Source organism: Bufo gargarizans, chromosome 3, assembly GCF_014858855.1.
Source record: "Bufo gargarizans isolate SCDJY-AF-19 chromosome 3, ASM1485885v1, whole genome shotgun sequence".
Taxonomy (NCBI): Eukaryota; Metazoa; Chordata; class Amphibia; order Anura; family Bufonidae; genus Bufo; species Bufo gargarizans.
In genome coordinates this window covers 249,033,136-249,051,571 of record NC_058082.1, presented here as the reverse complement: position 1 = coordinate 249,051,571, position 18,436 = coordinate 249,033,136, and the positions used below count along the sequence as shown (strand labels likewise).

Genomic DNA, 18,436 nt, shown 5'->3' with positions numbered 1-18,436 from the left:
CAACAGCGGGGATCACCCTCCTTGAGGTGATCTGGGTACTGTCGTCAGACCGCTGCGTGGCAGCCGTTGCTACCCCCTCTTCCTTACCTGATACCAAAAATGGCTTTGCATCGGTAAGGTCTGAGAATGGATGGGAAAATAATTCCTCTGACTCAAGTGTATGGGCTATGGTGGAGGTGGTGGTGTCTTTGAGGGTGCACACAGCAGAGAGTGAAGAGGGTGCAGATACAGAAGATGAGGAGGGTGCAGAAGTGGAAGGCTGAGTGAGCCACTCAACCAACTCTGGTGCATCTTTTGACGTAATCGCATGCATCTTCTCCAACTTCCCACTTAGTCTCCAGCCTGGTGCACCTGTCCGACCCTTACCACCCCTGCGGAATGGCTTGCCTCTTCCTCTAGAAGAAGAGCAGTAGCGGTCCCTAGAGAAGAGCAGTATTTGTGGAAGCTGGTATATAGAACCCCTTAATCAGTATTTTGTGGAAACAGGTATATCAAAACCCTTAATCAGTATTTTGTGGAAGCAGCTATATCAAATCCCTTAATCAGTATTTTGTGGAAGCAGGTATATCACACCCCTCAATCAGTATTTTGTGGAAGCAGGTATATAGAACCCCTTAACCAGTATTTTGTAGAAGCAGGTATATCACACCCCTCAATCAGTATTTTGTGGAAACAGGTATATAGAACCCCTGATTCAATATTTGGTGGAGGCAGGTATACCACACCCCTCAATCCATATTTTGTGGAAGCCGGGGTATCGCAGGCCTCGATCAATATTTTGTGGAAGCAGGTATATTGCACCTCTCAATCAGTATTTTGTGGAAGCAGGTATATTGCACCCCTTAATCATTATTTTGTAGAAGCAGGTATATCGCACCCCTCAATCAGTATTTTGTGGAAACGGGTATATAAAACACCTGATTCAATATTTTGTGGAAGCAGGTATATCGCACCCCTCAATCTGTATTTTGTGGAAGCAGGTATATCAAACCCCTTAATCAGCATTTTTTGGAAGCAGGTATATCACACCTCTCAAAAAGTATTTTGCGGAAGCTGTTATATAGAACCCCTTAATCAGTATTTTGCAGAAGCAGGTAAATTACACCCCTCAATTAGTATTTTGTGGAAGCAGGTATATCAAACCCCTCAATCAGTATTTTATGGAAGTAGGTATATCGCACCCCTTAATCAGTTTTTTGGGGACAACAGTTATATCATACCCATTGCAAATAGTTGTTACAATAACGCTTGTCCCTCTATATAACCACACACAACTGCTGCACAATACAAATACACTATAATATACTTTCTATGTTAGAAAGTATATTATAAGTATATCACACCCCTAAGTATATAACACCTTTCAATAGCACACCTATACGATTCCTTAAAAGGACTTTTGTAGCCCTTTTAGATAGCGTTTAGTGTCCCTAACAGTCTGTCCCTGCTCCGCAAAGCAACCTCTCCCTACACTGGCAAAACACAGAATGTAAAATGGCTGCAGATCGGGTTCTGTTATAGGGTGGGGGTATGTCCATGTGCGGAAACGTCTCAATTAGCTGTCCTGTCCCACCTGATGGATGTGTCATGGGTCAAAGTTCGGCGCAATGCAAAAGAATATGGCACATGCGAACATCGCCATATGTTCGCATGTTCAGCGAATCGCGCACGACCGAAGTTCGCCGCGAAGCGACCGCCGGGCGAACTGCAAGGCCATCTCTATTAATTTGTACTGAAGAAGAGCTGAATAATCCTGTCATCTTTTCAGTTTCTGGGTTTGAATAGGTGGTTTGAGAAACCCTGCTTGAAAATTTTAGAGTGAAAGTTATTGAAGCATCATGTTAGGCATATAAAACAGAAGTAGCGAACAACATGGATATAGTTTTTACATTCATACACTAATAGTGTAGTAAAAGGTAAAAAGAAAGAGATTTAGACAAACTAAACCAAACATTTTAGCATCTATAAATGAGAATAACATTACCGCTTCTTGTAATAATGGGTCCAGCAGATACAACAGCATTTCCAGAAAGAATTTGTGGGGCAAGCGTAGTCTTTATATGTACATCTCTTCTTTCCCTGTTGTGGCACGTCTGTAGGATTATAAGAGTTAATTTTTCCAGACCACTTAATTTATATGGCATTATTTAAAGTAATACAGCCAGGTCCATAAATATTGAGACATTGACACAATTCTAAGATTTTTGGCTGTATACACCACCACAATGGATTTGAAGTGAAACAAACTAGATGTGCTTTAACTGCAGACTGTCGGCTTTAATTTGAGGGTACTTACATCCAAATCAGGTGAACTGTGTAGGAATTACAACAGTTTGCATATGTGCCTCACACTTGTTAAGGGACCAAAAGTAATGGGACAATTGGCTTCTCAGCTGTTCCATGGCCAGGTGTGTGTTATTCCCTCATTATCCCAATTACAATGAGCAGATAAAAGGTCCAGAGTTCATTTCAAGTGTGCTTTTTGCATTTGTAATCTGTTGCTGTCAACTCTCAAGACGAGATCCAAAGAGCTGTCACTATCAGCAAAAACATTAGGCGTGGCCAAAAATACTGTTTGGAACATACTTAATAAGAAGGAATGCACCGGAGAGCTTAGCAATGCCAAAAGACCCGGAAGACCACGGAAAACAACTGTGGTGGATGACGGAAGAATTATTTCCCTGGTGGAGAAAACACGCTTCACAACGAGATTGTGGCAAGATCAAGAACACTCTCCAGGAGGTAGGTGTATATGTGTCAAAGTCAACAATCAAGAGAAGACTTCACCAGAGTGAATACAGAGGGTTCACCACAAGATGGAAACCATTGGTGAGCTTCAAAAACAGGAAGGCGAGATAAGAGTTTGCTAAATGACATCTAAAAAAGCTTTCACAGTTCTGGAACAACATCCTATGGACAGATAAGACCAAGATAACTTGTACCAGAGTGATGGGAAGAGAAGAGTATGGAGAAGGAAAGGAACTGCTCATGATCCTAAGCATACCACCTCATCAGTGACGCATGGTGGTGGTAGTGTCATGGCGTGGGCATGTATAGCTGCCAATGGAACTGATTCTCTTCTATTTATTGATTATGTGACTGCTGACAAAAGCAGCAGGATGAATTCTGAAGTGTTTCAGGCAATATTTTCTGCTCATATTCAGCCAAATGCTTCAGAACTCATTGGACGGCGCTTTACAGTGCAGATGGACAATGACCCAAAGCATACTGCAAAAGCAACCAAAGAGTTTTTTAAGGGAAAGAAGTGGAGTGTTATACAATGGCCAAGTCAATCACCTGACCTGAATCCGATTGAGCATGCAATTCACTTGCTGAAGACAAAACTGAAGGGAAAATGCCCCAAGAACAAGCAGGAACTGAAGACAGTTGCAGTAGAGGCCTGGCAGAGCATCAGCAGGGATGAAGCCAAGCGTCTGGTGATGTCAATGTGTTCCAGACTTCAGGCTGTAATTGACTGCAAAAGAATTTGCAACCAAGTATTAAAAAGTGAAAGTTTAATTTATGATTAGTATTTTGTCCCATTACTTTTGGCCCCTTAACAAGTGGGAGGCACATATGCAAACTGTTGTAATTCCTACACCGTTCACCTGATTTGGATGTAAATACCCTCAAATTAAAACTGACAGTCTGCAGTTAAAGCACATCTTGTTTGTTTCATTTCAAATCCATTATGTGGTGTATAGAGCCAAAAATGTTAGAATTGTGTCGATGTCCCAATATTTATGGACCTGACTGTAGCTCACTATATCTGCAATCATAAAGAATATGCATTGTTCATGTCCTCCTTCTTTGACTAAATACCTATATCATTTTTGCTTGTTACAACTTATAAGGAATTCTGTCAGCAGGTGTCTGTGAAGGTTCTCATTTATCCAGGTCATGGTATATCTGTAAGGAATAAATCAAGGCAACTGGACTTGCTGTAGATTTCTTTAAAACGTTTCACTCGTTCTTCCAAAGAGCTTTCACTCAGAATTGAGAAAGTTCTTTGGAAGAACGAGTGAAAAGTTTTTAAGAAATCTACAGTAAGTCCAGTTGCCTTGATTTATTCCATACAGATAATTTTGTCAGCAGTTTTGGCCATGCTAAATTGCATCAGGTATGCAGAATCAGCCAGAATACCAACTCTACAGTTGTAAGAAAAAGTAGGTGAACCCTTTGGAATGATATGTATTTCTGCACAAATAGGTCATAAAATGTGATCTGATCTTCATCTAAGTCACAACAATAGACAATCACAGTCTGCTTAAACTAATAACACACAAATAATTAAATGTTACCATGTTTTTATTTGAACCATTGAATTTAATAACTGGTTGAACCTCCTTTGGCAGCAATAACTTCAACCAAACGTTTCCTATAGTTGCAGATCAGACGTGCACAACGGTCAGGAGTAATTCTTGACCATTCCTCTTTACAGAACTGTTTCAGTTTAGCAATATTCTTGGGATGTCTGGTGGGAATCACTTTCTTGAGGTCATGCCACAGCATCTCAATCGTATAGTGTTCATTTTAGGACATGGTCAGATATCATAGACAAGTATCAAAATAATGCCAATGTGACCCCTGACACCTGACTCTGACATCTTACTCTCACATCTGACTCTCATATCTGAGTTTGACTTATGCTCTTCATAGGTCAGGGTCAAAGTGAGAATGAGTTATAGATATACTATGTATTTGTATGCTAAATCACACAACCAAAGTATGTCTATTGCTGAGCTTATAGCTTTGTGCCGAAAATGTTGTAAGCTAACACATTACAGTGTTATATGAGTGCGTAGCTGATAGCTCAGTGGTAAAGCAATTGCCTCATACCCAGTGTTTCTGTGTTCAAAACCCCTTTAAACCCCTAAAAAAGTTACATTTTATTAAGCCCTAGATAAGAGGCAAATTTAAATGATGTGTGACGCTGATATCTGACTTCCTTCACTTGTCAGGGTCACAAAGGATTTTAGCTTTACTGTGGTTTTGTATGCTGCATCACATGGATGAACAAAAATCCTGAGCTTGTACAAGGCAAGCTGGTAGCTCAGTGGTAATGCTGTTGCCCCATGTCTGGTGTTTCTGTGTTCAAAACCCCTCTAAAACATGTTTACATTTTATTAAGCCCTAGATAAGAGGCAATTTTAAATGATGTGTGATGCTGATATCTGACTTCCTTCACTGGTCACAAAGGATTTTAGGTTTACTGTGGTTTTTTGGTATACTACATCTCATAGATAAAAAAAATCACTTTATTTAGTGTCTAATGCTATAGCTCAGTGGTAAAACACTTGCTTTGCATGTAGTATTCATGGGTTCAAAACCCCTTTCAGGCTTTTAATAAAATGTATATTTTATATTTTATTGAGCTCTAGATCAGAGACAAATTCAAGTGGTGTGTGGTGTAAGTAGTCTTTTTTTATTTTATTAAGAATACATAGACAGCACTATAATAAAGGAGGCACTAATTTACTGTCTATTCATCTATTTCCAGGTGACTGAGGGTTTTTTCATTTGTTGTTGTCTTGAAACAGTCACTGTACAATATAATAATGTATTCTTATTTCTTAGGAAGGAGTCTAATTATCAGATCTGTAAATCACTTTATTGCAATTATTTGTCGGCATCCACCCAAACATAAGCTGCAAAGATATGACTACTAGGGGTCTCACTAGTCCACTGTGGTTAGGCATGGTCCAGCTCTCCCAGCAAATACAAGCAGGAGGAAGTGTGGGCCTGTTCTGGAATAGCTGATGAGGAGACTTGCCAGATTCACTGCCTCTTCACAGCAAACCAAATTATCTTACTAAGAGTCTACTCTCCCTCCACTATCTTACATGGCTTATACATTGATTCACCTCTCTCAAGTGTGTATGCAGTTCCATATTAGTTAGAATCACTGTATTTCTGGGACCACTGAAAAAGTTGATTAGTCACTGTATACAGAGCTGTGTCCTGGATTATACATATCTACTGTATATATGTGTATTATACACACAGTGTGCTATAGCTTCACCACACTGAGATTTGCTCAGAAAGCGGATCTACATATTACTGCTTTATCCACAGACACAATATATGATCATACAGATCACAGTACATGTGATAGCTTCTAAGTATAGAAAAACCATGTGGTGATGTCCCTATGTGGTAATGTTATAGCTTTGCATGTAGATATCCCAGGTTTAAGTCTTCAGAAAGACATATGTTTTTTTCTTTAATAGCATATACTATAATAAATAATATATCATTAACCCATAAGATACCAGCGCTGTACAGGTATGTCACTGTAAACATGGTCACAAATCCCAGCGCCTTAGAGGTGCAGCACTATGATCGGGAGGCCACAGGAGCTACTCCCGTCCAATCAGCTGCAGGGGTCCGGCAGTCACTGATAGTTGGACCCCTGCTGTATGCACCGGCATCGGTGAAAACACTGATATCGGCTCATTAACCCTTGCACTGCCGCGGTCAGAGCTGACAGCTGCACGTGCGGGATCCTGCCGGGTGCAGGGTGTCCATCGGGTCTCCATGGTACTGTGACGTCAGCCTGCTGTCTAGCCCTGTCAGTCAATAGGGGGAGGGGGGGTGTTACAGAGCATTGCTCAGAATATTCAGTGCTCTAATTGTTTATTTGCATATGAATAAAAACACAGATATCTCTGCAGCTATTTTTCATACATAATCAGCATAATAAGCCCTACCAGGCAGTATGTATGGTCTAATAGGGTTGATTCTGGTGACAGAGCCTCTTTAACCTGTTACGGACACAGGGCATACCTGTACGCCCTGTGTATTTCCGATCACCGATGTGCAGCGGGTGGTGATCAAAACGGTGTGTCTGCTGAAATTATTCAGAAGGCACCCTGTGACAATGCCGAGTGTGGTTCTGTGACCCCCCCCCCCGGTATTGGTGATCGCTGCTAACCGCAGGTCAATTCAGACCTGCGGTTTGCAGCATTTCCGGGTTATTTGGGTCTCCGGTGACCCGGAATAGGAGGGTGATCGGTGGTGTAATATACACCACCAATCTTCATCCGTAGATCCTGTGAGGTGGCGGTGACGGAGGGTGAGGATCGCCTGTGATTGGCTGGAGGGACTGACCTGGAGATAATGTCATGGAGCTCCGCTCTCCCCGCCCACAGACTTCTGTGTGAGCAAGGAGAGAGGAGAATTGGTCCTTCTGCATCCCACATGATCCGCCGCCATCCGTGGCCCCTGAGACCCCATAAAGTGCTATCTGGCATATAAACATTTAGGGAAAGCATTAGGTTAGGCTGGGATAGTGGAAAAAAAAAAGATTTTTTGAGTGTACAGCTCACGGATCTAAGGTTGTCTGGGGTCCACAGCACCCTGTGCGACCCCCATCCCCCCAGGGGTGCTGCAGCTTACCTCCCCCCCTACATATTTTGGAGCGCAAGTATATATTTTTTATTTTTGTAGGTGCGCTGACTATGGCCGACACTCTTAGCCATAAAAGAGCGCTCGGCCACTGTTAGCGCATCGCCCACCTCACCGCTGATCAGCTTGGTACCGCTGATCAGCGAGTTTTTGGGGTGTGAGCAATTTTTGGGGGATTCTGTTAGGTTAGGGTAGGGTAAACATAAAAATACACCGCCCCCACACACACACACTAAGTAAAGTTTTAGATACACACACACTCCCCCACTAGTATGAGCAGCCCTGGGGCTCGTACTAGTTTTCCGGCCCACCAGGCAAGTTCACCTGAACCCCCTACCGGTGAACTTGGCTGGAGTACCCCAGAGTATTCTGAGCCTTTGATTCCTGACTTTGTTGGCCAACCAGGAATCCATATTCGCACAGTGGGCTTCACTGAATATGACTTTTTTATTTATTTTTTCAGTGACCACTTTGTGAATCTGATGGTGGAGCAAACGAACTTGTTCGCCTATCAGTTTATTGCTCCTTTTTAGCTAGGTCTGGTGGCTGGATTCCGGTCAGTGCAGCCGAGATGAGAATGTTTTGGGGCCTCGTGCTGCACATGGGCCTAGTAAAAAAAAATTGTGTGTATAATACACATATATACAGTAGATATGTATAATCCAAGACACAGCTCTGTATACAGTGACTAATCAACTTTTTCAGGGGTCCCATAAATACAGTGATTCTAGCTAATATGGAACTGCATACACACTTGAGAGGGTTGAATCAATGTATAAGCCATGTAATATAGCAGAGGGAGAGCAGACTTACAGTAAGATAATTTGCTTTGCAGATCTGTGAAGAGGCAGTGAATCTGGCAAGTCTCCTCATCAGCTATTCCAGAACAGGCCCAAACTTCCTCCTGCTTGTATTTGCTGGGAGAGCTGGAATATGCCTAACTACAGTGGACTAGTGAGACCCCTAGTGGTCATATCTTTGCAGCTTATGTTTGGGTGGATGCCGACAAATAATTGTAATAAAGTGATTTACAGATCTGATAATTAGACTCCTTCCTAAGAAATAAGAATACAATATAATATAATATTATATTGACTTTCAAGACAACAACAACAAAAAAAAAACTTTGGAAATAGATGAAGATACAGTAAATTAGTGCCCCCTTTATTATAGTGCTGCCCATGTACTCTTAATAAAATAAAAAAGGACTACTTACATCACACACCACTTGAATTTGTCTCTGATCTAGAGCTCAATAAAATATAAAATATACATTTTATTAAAAGCCTGAAAGGGGTTTTGAACCCATGAACACTACATGCAAAGAAAATGTTTTACCACTGAGCTATAGGTTTAGCAGCCAAATGGTCATTTTTTGTATCTATGGATGTATTATACCAAAAAATCACAGTAAACCTAAAATCCTTTGTGACCCTGACAAGTGAAGGAAGTCAGATATCAGCGTCACACATTATTAAAATTTGCCTCTTATCTAGGGCTTAATAAAATGCTGGTAGGGGTTTTGAACACAGAAAGCCTGGATATGGGGGCAACGGCATTACCACTGAGCTACCAGCTTGCCTTGTATGAGCTTGGGATTTTTGTTCATCTTTGTGATGTAGCATACAAAACCACAGTAAACCTAAAATCCTTTGTGACCCTGACAAGTGAAGGAAGTCCGATATCAATGTCATACATCATTTAAATTTGCCTCTTATCTAGGGCTTAATAAAATGTAAAAAATGTTAGCGGCTTAAAGGGGTTTTGAACACAGAAACACTGGGTATGAGGCAATTGCTTCACCACTGAGCTATCAGCTACAAGCTCATATAACACTGTAATGTGTTAGCTTACAGCATTTTAGGGATAGAGCTCTAAGCTCAGCAATAGACATACTTTGGTTGTGCAATTTAGTATACAAATACATAGTATATCTATAACTCATTCTCACTTTGACTAAGTCAAACTCAGATGTGAGAGTCAGGTGTCAGTGTCAGATGATGTCAGGTGCCATGGTCAGGTGTCAGGGTCAGGTGTCACATTGGCATTATTTTGATACTTGACTATGATATCTGACCATTTCCTAAAATGAACACTATACAATCGGGTTGAGATCAGGACTCTGACTGGGCCACTCCAGAAGGCATATTTTCTTCTGTTTAAGCCATTCTGTTGTTGATTTACTTCTATGCTTTGGGTCGTTGTCCTGTTGCAACACGCATCTTCTGTTGAGCTTCAGCTGGTGGACAGATGGCCTTAAGTTCTCCTGCAAAATGTATTGATAAACTTGGGAATTCATTTTTTCTTTGGTGATAGCAATCCGTCCAGGCCCTGACGCAGCAAAGCAGCCCCAAACCATGATGCCCCCACCACCATACTTCACAGTTGGGATGAGGTTTTGATGTTGGTGTGCTGTGCCTATTTTTCTCCACATGTAGTGCTGTGTGTTTCTTCCAAACAACTCAACTTTGGTTTCATCTGTCCACAGAATATTTTGCCAGTATTGCTGTGGAACATCCAGGTGCTCTTGTGCAAACTGTAAATGTGCAGAAATGTTTTTTTTTGGACAGCAGTGGCTTTCTCTGCGGTATCTTCCCATGAAATCCATTCTTGTTTAGTGGATGTTAGCATATGCCAGAGTCTTTTGTAACTCTTTAGCTGACACTCTAGGATTCTTTTTCACCTCATTGAGCAGTCTGCGCTGTGCTCTTGCAGTCATCTTTACAGGAAGGACACTCCTAGGGAGAGTAGCAGCAGTGGTGAACTATCTCCATTTATAGACAATTTGTTTTACCGTGGACAGCAAGGCTTTTGGAGATACTTTTATAACCCTTTCCAGCTTTATGCAAGTCAACAATTCTTAATAGTAGGTCTTCTGAGAGCTCTTTTGTGCGAGGCATCATTCATATCAGGCAATGCTTCCTGTGAAAAGCAAACCCAGGACTGGTGTGTGTTTTTTATAGGGAAGGGAAGCTGTAACCAACACCTCCAATCTCATCTCATTAATTGGACTCCAGTTGGCTGACACCTCACTCCAATTTGCTCTTGGAGATGTCATTAGTCTAGGGGTTTCACATACTTTTTCCACCTACATTGTGAATGTTTACATGGTGTGTTCAATAAAAACATGGTAACATTTAATTCTTTGTGTGTTATTAGTTTAAGCAGACTGTGATTGTCTATTGTTGTGACTTAGATGAAGATCAGATCACATTTTATGACCAATTTGTGCAGACATCCATATAATTCCAAAGGGTTCACATACTTTTTCTTGCAACTGTATATGCACACTAATCCTGATATTGAAAGCTCCACAAAAGGTATGTTTGTCTTGGTCTCCACAGCCTCTACCTAATGCTGTCAACAGATTAGCATGGTCAAATCTGCTGACATTTAATGTATGGATGTATGTATACGTGATTTTTCTACATGATAATAATGATTTATCTGCTTTAAACAAACTTTGTTCAAATTTACTGTTAGGACCCTTCATTAGTCACATGAGGCAGCCACTATAGTTGCACATATTTTGAAGAGTTTGTGTTTATCATTCAGTATACAATATAGACAAATTGATGTTGGTGAGTGCCATGTAATTTGCCATTTCTCCTTCAGTATTGTTGCCATCTAACTTTGTCACAGTGGTAATAGCTAAAATGGGAACATTCAAATATAAAGGGTTCTAACTCTGTATGGCAGTACACAAAATATATGTGTTGTCATATGGTGCCTCCTTGAGAATTGCTCTGTAAGACAATACACATTGATGCATGCCACAATTATCTCATGGATTCTACAGCCACGATACAAAATTCATAAGAAACAATTTTTGTGTGCAACACAGATATATAATGACTTTTATACAGTATGCTGAAATCAAGATGAATATAGATCCTGGTACTATGGTATTTATTTTGTTAAAATAAGAATATGTGTGCTTTTGTAATGGATTGAAAAAGTATTTATTTTTCTAAAGAAGACTCTAAAGAAACCTTGGTGGCTTTCTTGTCTAATTATTTAACATTTCCAAAGGCTGCAACAACATACATGAAATTGCCATTTATAATATTTCTTAATATAAACAGATAAAGTAATAATCAACTAACCCTAGGAATATTCTGCCATTTCTACCATGAATGTTTCCAAAATGCCAAGAAACACACAGGCCCCAATACCCTTATATACCCATTTTGAAGAACGTAATTGAGCATTTTCCATAGTTTTTTCATAACTGGACAGTTTCTGTACTTACAGGTGTTAAATATGGGCAGTCATCTGATCTACATAATTTGGTTACGCAGTGCAAGAAAACAGTGGACATTTTCTGGTTTTTATGTTTGACGAACCGGAACACTTCAAAGGAAAATCTCCCCATTTGACTTTTGCCATTTTCAAAAATAGTTGTCTGCGGGTCTTTATCACAGCTTTAAATGAAAGATTAATGGCACATCAGTAGAAATTGATATTTTTCAGTGAAGGAACAAGGCACTTACTGTATGAAGGTTTAAGTGTTTCTTTTGTAGCATTTCATTCAGCAAGTAAATGTGACATTGTAATGAAATTGATATGGTAACTGATAGCTGATCCCAGAATAATGGTTGAGTGGACAGAAAAATGTACCGGTATATGTGTGAACCCATAAATGCAACTAAATGGATAAGCTATATATGTTGATGTGTATGAAGATATTATGACCCTACAATTGCATAAATGAAAAGACATATATCAATTAAGAATAGCTAAAAATTTATAGTATAAACCACATTGTTCTACTGAATATCTTTACATATTTAGTATTGTATATTTCAGTAACATTTTTTACCTGAGGAACAGATCATATCTGATGTCATCATTTGGATTACCAGAAGGTGTTGTATAGCAATAGTCCATTAAAACATTCCACCTATGGCAGATGGCAAGAAATCATCAGAAAAGGTAGAAAATGGTAGCCAGAGTCACAATCTTTTTTTTTTTTAAAACACTGCTTTTATCATATAAAGCACACGCACACACACACACACACACACACACACACACACACACACACATAGATAGATATCATGCTGGATATAGGTTGACTTCTTTTGAGAGTATATTGCAGCCTTTGTTAAGGATACATGCCATCCTTTGCTGGTAAAGGAGCACTTGTACTACCTAGCTTCTGCTTTGGGGCAGTGTTTCTCAACCGTTTCAAGCCAAGCATCCCCTAGTGATGAGAAGTTCCAACTAAGCACCAAAGGCGTGACCAGCTATAAGTGTTAAAAAGCTAAGACCAAGCTTATTCTGCTGTCACTGGCTTCATTTGGAGGTCAAGTGAGCAGTTCCTTCAGATTAGAATGGGACAAATAGAACAGTCATTCTTGTTGTGAATAGGAAAGACAACTGTCAGTCCTTGTCTGGAGGCGGGGAAGGTGGGAGCAGAGTGTGGCATTGGACTCATCTCTCTCACAGCACTGGCATGCACTGCAGGCTTTACCAGGTTAGTACTCTAAAAATACTGAATGCCATCATCACAAGACCTACAGCTGAAATCAGCGGGTTAGTCATTACACTATGCTGCCCTCAGTAAGTGTAGCAAATGGGAGCTGACAGGTATCTTTAATTGGCTCAAAGCTTATCCTTTCTCTTTTTACAAGAAGTGATATCTATGCACATTCCTCATCTACACAGAATGTTTGGTGAATCATTCATATGCAAGGGCAGGAGACAAAAAACAAGCAAGAACAATAAAAAGCTGCATCTAAATACCGTCCGTCAAGGTTGGTTGCTCTCACTGCTGCATATATTTTTGTTTTCAATGGCAATCCAGTGCTAGGAATTAGCAATTGCTGGCTGTAGGTTGAATCCTGTAATAGTAAACATTATTGATATAAATTTATGTTTAGAACAATGGTAGTACATAGCAACCAATAAACAGCAATGTTTCTTAGTGGAATAAAGTATGGTATTATAGATTAGGATGAAGCGTGTGTGCATGCTTATAGTTCTTTTTTCTTGATTCTACCTTAGGCTACTTTCACACTTGCGTTTGGTGCGGATCCGTCATGGATCTGCACAAACACTTCCGTTCAGATAATACAACCGCATGCATCTGTTCAGAACGGATCCGTTTGTATTATCTGTAACATAGCCAACACTGGTCCGTCTCCCATTGACTTTCAATGGTGTTCAAGACGGATCCGTTTTCTATTGTGCCATATTGTGTCATTGAAAACGGATCTGTCCCCATTGACTTACATTGTGTGTCAGGATGGGTCCATTTGCCTCCGCATCGTCAGGCGGACACTAAAACACTGCAAGCGGGATGGAGGTGGAACGGAGGCAAACTGATGCATTGTGAACAGATCCTTATCCATTCAGATTGCATTTGGGAAAAACTGATCCATTTTGGATCGCTTGCGAGAGCCCTGAAATGGATCTCACAAACGGAAACCAAAACGCCAGTGTGAAAGTAGGCTTAACCATGTTTCAGATAAATGCTAACATTTTATAAGGTTATATAGAACACAGATAAGATGTTGAAAGTGAGACATTTTACTATTTCATTTTCATGAAGAAAATTAACTAATTAATTTAGGACTTGATGGCAGCAACACATCTCAAAAAAGTTGGGGCAGGTCTATGTCTACTATTGTGTAGCATCCCCTTTTCTTTTAACAACAGTCTGTAAATGTCTGGGAAGTGAGTAGACCAATTCCTGGAGTTGTGGGAGAGGAATGCTGCTCCATTCTTCATTACATTGTCTTGCTGAAATATGCAAGGCTTTCCCTGAAAGAGACATTGTCTGAATCGGAGCATAGGTTACTTTAAAACCTCTATATACTGTTTAGTATTGATAGTGACTTTCCAGATGTGTAAGATGCCCATGCCATAGCCACTAATGCAACCCCATAACATCAAAGATGCAAGCTTTTGGACATAGCACACAGCAGCATCCATTGTTTCCCAAAAAATTAACGAATTTTGATTAAGCTGACCACAGAATATGTTTCCATTCCATCTCAGTCCATTTTAAATGAGCTTTGGCCCAGAGAAGAGGGTGGCATTTCTGGATCATGTGGACATATCACTTATCCTTTGCATGATACTACAACTTGCATTTGTGGATTACACAGTGAACTGTGTTCACAGACAATGGTTTCTAGAAGTGTTTCCTGAGCTGGTGAGGTGATTTTCAGTACAGAATCATGCCTGTTTTTTCTTCAGTGCCACCTGAGGGTCTGTAGATCATGAGTAGAGAGGAGCGAAGTTTTAAAACACTTGATTCAGCAATTTGGACGAAGTTAGCCAAGAAATGTGAGTAATTACGAATTAATTAGTCACAAATCGCTATAAATCAGGTCTACCCAAGCCACTCTGCCCTAAAGTATGGTCACATGGAGCGGCCGTGTTGCAAGTAGGTTGCAGGCAGGCTATGATGAAGAACCGCATGGCCAATTAGCCCACAACTGCCTTTCATTTAATAATGAAGACAGCACAGTATAGTCCTTCCTCATTGCCATGCGGCACCTTTAAACAGGGGCTGTTGCTGTTATGCAGTTTGGCTGGTTAGGTGGAGAGCCAATATACATATTAAGCTGTTCTTGTCTGCAATGTCCTGCAGGTTGCTTGACAGTAAACACTGAATATTAATCAGCTCTGGCATACCCTCTTCAACCCCAACACTCCCCTGCCCTACAGGTGGGAGCCTTTTTCTGCAATCTGCTTTTCCTCCTTTTCCACATCATCTAATATCGATGAATATGTCATTAGGAACATCAAGCTCCTCCTCTCTCTGCATCTTGCTGACTTTTCTATAACATTGAGACTTTGAACAATGATTTGGAAGAAGTAAAGCCAGCAAAAGATGAAGATGGTCCTAATTGAAACCTAGCCCCCCTAAGGGGTGCAGACTGGATGGTATTGATTGGCACACTATAAAGGCTTCCATCTTATTGGTATTAAATTATATATCTTAGTTTACGGCTGATGTAGGAATAAGTAAATATAGGAATAAATAAAACTGACATGTCTCCCTGCACTGTCCCTGTACTCTCCATGCACTCTCCCTCTCCAATATTCTTCTATTAATCATTTTCAGCAACACTGTCCCGAGCGCATGAAAGTTTGCCACGTCTCTCCCTATGCTCAGCTTCCAGGACATTGGCGGAGACAGTGTGGGATGATAGTTTTATAGAGCTGTGACATCACAGGGGATAGGTCTGCTATGGGTGATTTTGCATTCCCAGGCTTCTTACTTTCACTTTGTAACATGTGCAGCTGCCATTTTAGGAACAACTGGTTCATTACCATGAAGCACGAGGAAACTCAGATTAGTTGTGAATCACAACTGCGCACATGGATTTCCACAAATCTCGGAATCTTTTGATGATATTATGTACAGTAGATGGTGGGATATTCAAAGTTTTTTCTGAAATAATTCCACAATTTTTATAGGTCGGTTTTGCAGATTGGTGAATCTCTGCCCATCTTTGCTTCTGAGATACAATGCCTTTCTAACATGTTCTTTTATACCTACTCATGTGATTTAGTAGCTAATTGCTCATGCAGCTGTTTTTATTATATCAATTACTTTTCCAGCCTTTTGTTACCCCGTCCCAACTTTTTTTACATGCATTTCTGCCATCAAGCTCTAACGGAGTTAATTTTTTTAATGAAATGTTAAAATGTCTCACTTTCAACATCTGATATGCATTTTAGGTCTATGAGATTTATAAATTATTGCATTCTGTTTTTATTTACATGTATATACATTTCACACACTGTCCCAACTTTTTTGAAATTAGGGTTGTAATAGAAGTGAATGTGAATCAGTTTGAAGCGCATTATGGGAGATAACTAATTGAATTAAAGTTTGGTATCACTATAATATTGTCAAAATTTAGGCAGATTTAATAATCCCATTTAACACATAAAGAGTGTAAATTTAAAGGGGTATTCCAGTAATTTCATGTTTTCCCCCTAGTCACAGGATAGGGGATAATGATTATATCAGCTATCTCGGGAAGTCCCATAGAGATAATTGAAGTGCCAGTGTGCATAGATGATCTGCCGCTCTGTTTATTTCGGGGGGGGGGGGGGGGCCTGCATGAAATGGGTGAACTACTCTAATGCCAATATGGACTAATTAACAATTGCTTTATGTCTTTTTTTTATCTCTTTTAACTGTTCATCCTGGAATCCATGGGCAGTGTGCAACAAACTCACCTACATTCGTGACTTTCTTCTTTCAAGTTCTCTTGAGAGTGACAGTTGTATACCACCCCCTAACTCACCCACCCAGTTCCTGAATCACTTTGCTGCCTGGCTTAACCATTTCCCATCTTATGAATTATAAACTCACATTTTAGGTAACATCCCCATAGACAGCCAAATCTCTCCATATGCCTCCTAACTTCTATCTCTAACATCTTCTCTTGGCTTTTCACAGCTTCCTAATTCTCAGACACATGAAGATGGTAATACAAATGACTTGGTCTTTTTCAGGATCTGCCGTTGACCCCAACTTTCATTCTACAGTCATATATCTCCCCAATCTCTTCCCTAACCTGTCCTGATCGAGTTGAAAAACACTAAAACGATACCCTTAGAAGAACCATGGATGAAGTAGTGCCCCCTAAGCTTAGAACCTCCCAACACAGAAGAAAGCAATTCTAGCACAGATTTCACACTTACTTTCTTCAGTGATGCACCTTGGGTGCTGAAAACCTGTGAAGAAAATCTCATACACCAGAACATTTCCTCCATTAAAAGTTTATACTAAAGACCTACAACTATGCTCTCCACCTCACCAAACAGACCTATTTCACCCCTTTCACCCCTCTCACCTGTTAACTATCCAATAATAAAAAAAAACGCTTTTCACTCCTTTCTCAGTCCTAAAGTGCAGGAGCCCATCACTAATCTCTGCACTGAAGATCTGCCCAGGGGCGTTACAACCGGTCCCGGGGAAGGGGAGGGGGCCCGCTGCACTCACATGTAATAGGAGCGCTTTGACGGGGCCCGGCATGAAGTACAGTGACAATGCTGGGCCCCGTCAGAGGGCTATTCAAACATGTATAATATGCGCCCTGGGCACAGAGGCAAGCAGAAGTGCAGAGGCAAGGGGAGGGCATGCCCACCAAGCCGGCAGTTCTGGTCACTGCCGGGCTGTTTGTTTCAGAGTGAAGCAGGGAACCCTCTCCGCTCCCTGCTTCACTGTTCTTCTGAGCCCCAGAGCTCCCCCTGCAAGCCGCACATTGCGCTGCTGGCTGTGGGAGGAGCAATGAAAGCCCAGGAATCGGCCTTCAGCACAGCCAGCAGCATGATGTGGGTGTGGGAGCGCGTCATCGGGGAAGAAGGTAAGTATGTTCCTTCACATCTCTAGAATTTGCTCTGTTCTTACTGTTGAAACAACAAAAACACATTTTTAACCTAATTCATTCTTGTCTTGATTACCGTAACTCACTGTTACTTGGTCTCCCCCTCACTTTACTATCCCCTCTCTAAACCACCCTGAATGGAGCAGCTAGGCTCATCTTCTGTCTAACCGTACTCTGATATTTTCACCCTGTGCCAGTCATTGCACTGGTTACCTATACAATACAGGATTCAATTTAAACTTATCACCCACTAAACTCTCTATGGTGCTGCACCCCCCCCATATTTCCTCACTCATCTCTGTCTACCACCCTACCTATGCTCTGCAAATAATTTAATACTAGCAACCACCATAATCAGAAGCTCTCACTCCCGTATCAAAGGCTCGCTGCAACAGTTCTCTTGAATGCCCTACCCAAAGCATTTAGGTTAATTCCCAACATTCACAGTTTTAGGTGCTCCCTAAAACATATCTATATAGAGTGGCATATCATATCCCCTAATCTAACTTTGCTCCATTTTCCACCTCCCAACATCATCCTTCAGAGCCTGATCCATCATCCAACTCTATCCACCACATATGTACTCAGAACACTACAAATATCAGCTAACTTCTGCAACTTTATATCTACCCCCAATTTTGTTAAGATGGCTGGACCATTGTGCAAAA

At 40.8% G+C, this 18,436-nt stretch overlaps 1 protein-coding gene across 1 annotated transcript in view; it reads right to left on the bottom strand.

Moving 5' to 3' along the window:
* Nucleotides 1-18,436, bottom strand: part of ZPLD1 (zona pellucida like domain containing 1) — a 154,211-nt gene that overhangs the window by 91,120 nt on the left and 44,655 nt on the right. Inside the window, exons 7-10 of the mRNA XM_044285577.1 lie at nucleotides 13,156-13,253; nucleotides 12,230-12,310; nucleotides 11,660-11,831; nucleotides 1,985-2,093 (exon numbers count right to left, since the gene is read on the bottom strand). Coding sequence (XP_044141512.1) covers nucleotides 1,985-2,093; nucleotides 11,660-11,831; nucleotides 12,230-12,310; nucleotides 13,156-13,253 — 460 coding nt within the window. The remainder of the gene's footprint in view (nucleotides 1-1,984; nucleotides 2,094-11,659; nucleotides 11,832-12,229; nucleotides 12,311-13,155; nucleotides 13,254-18,436) is intronic.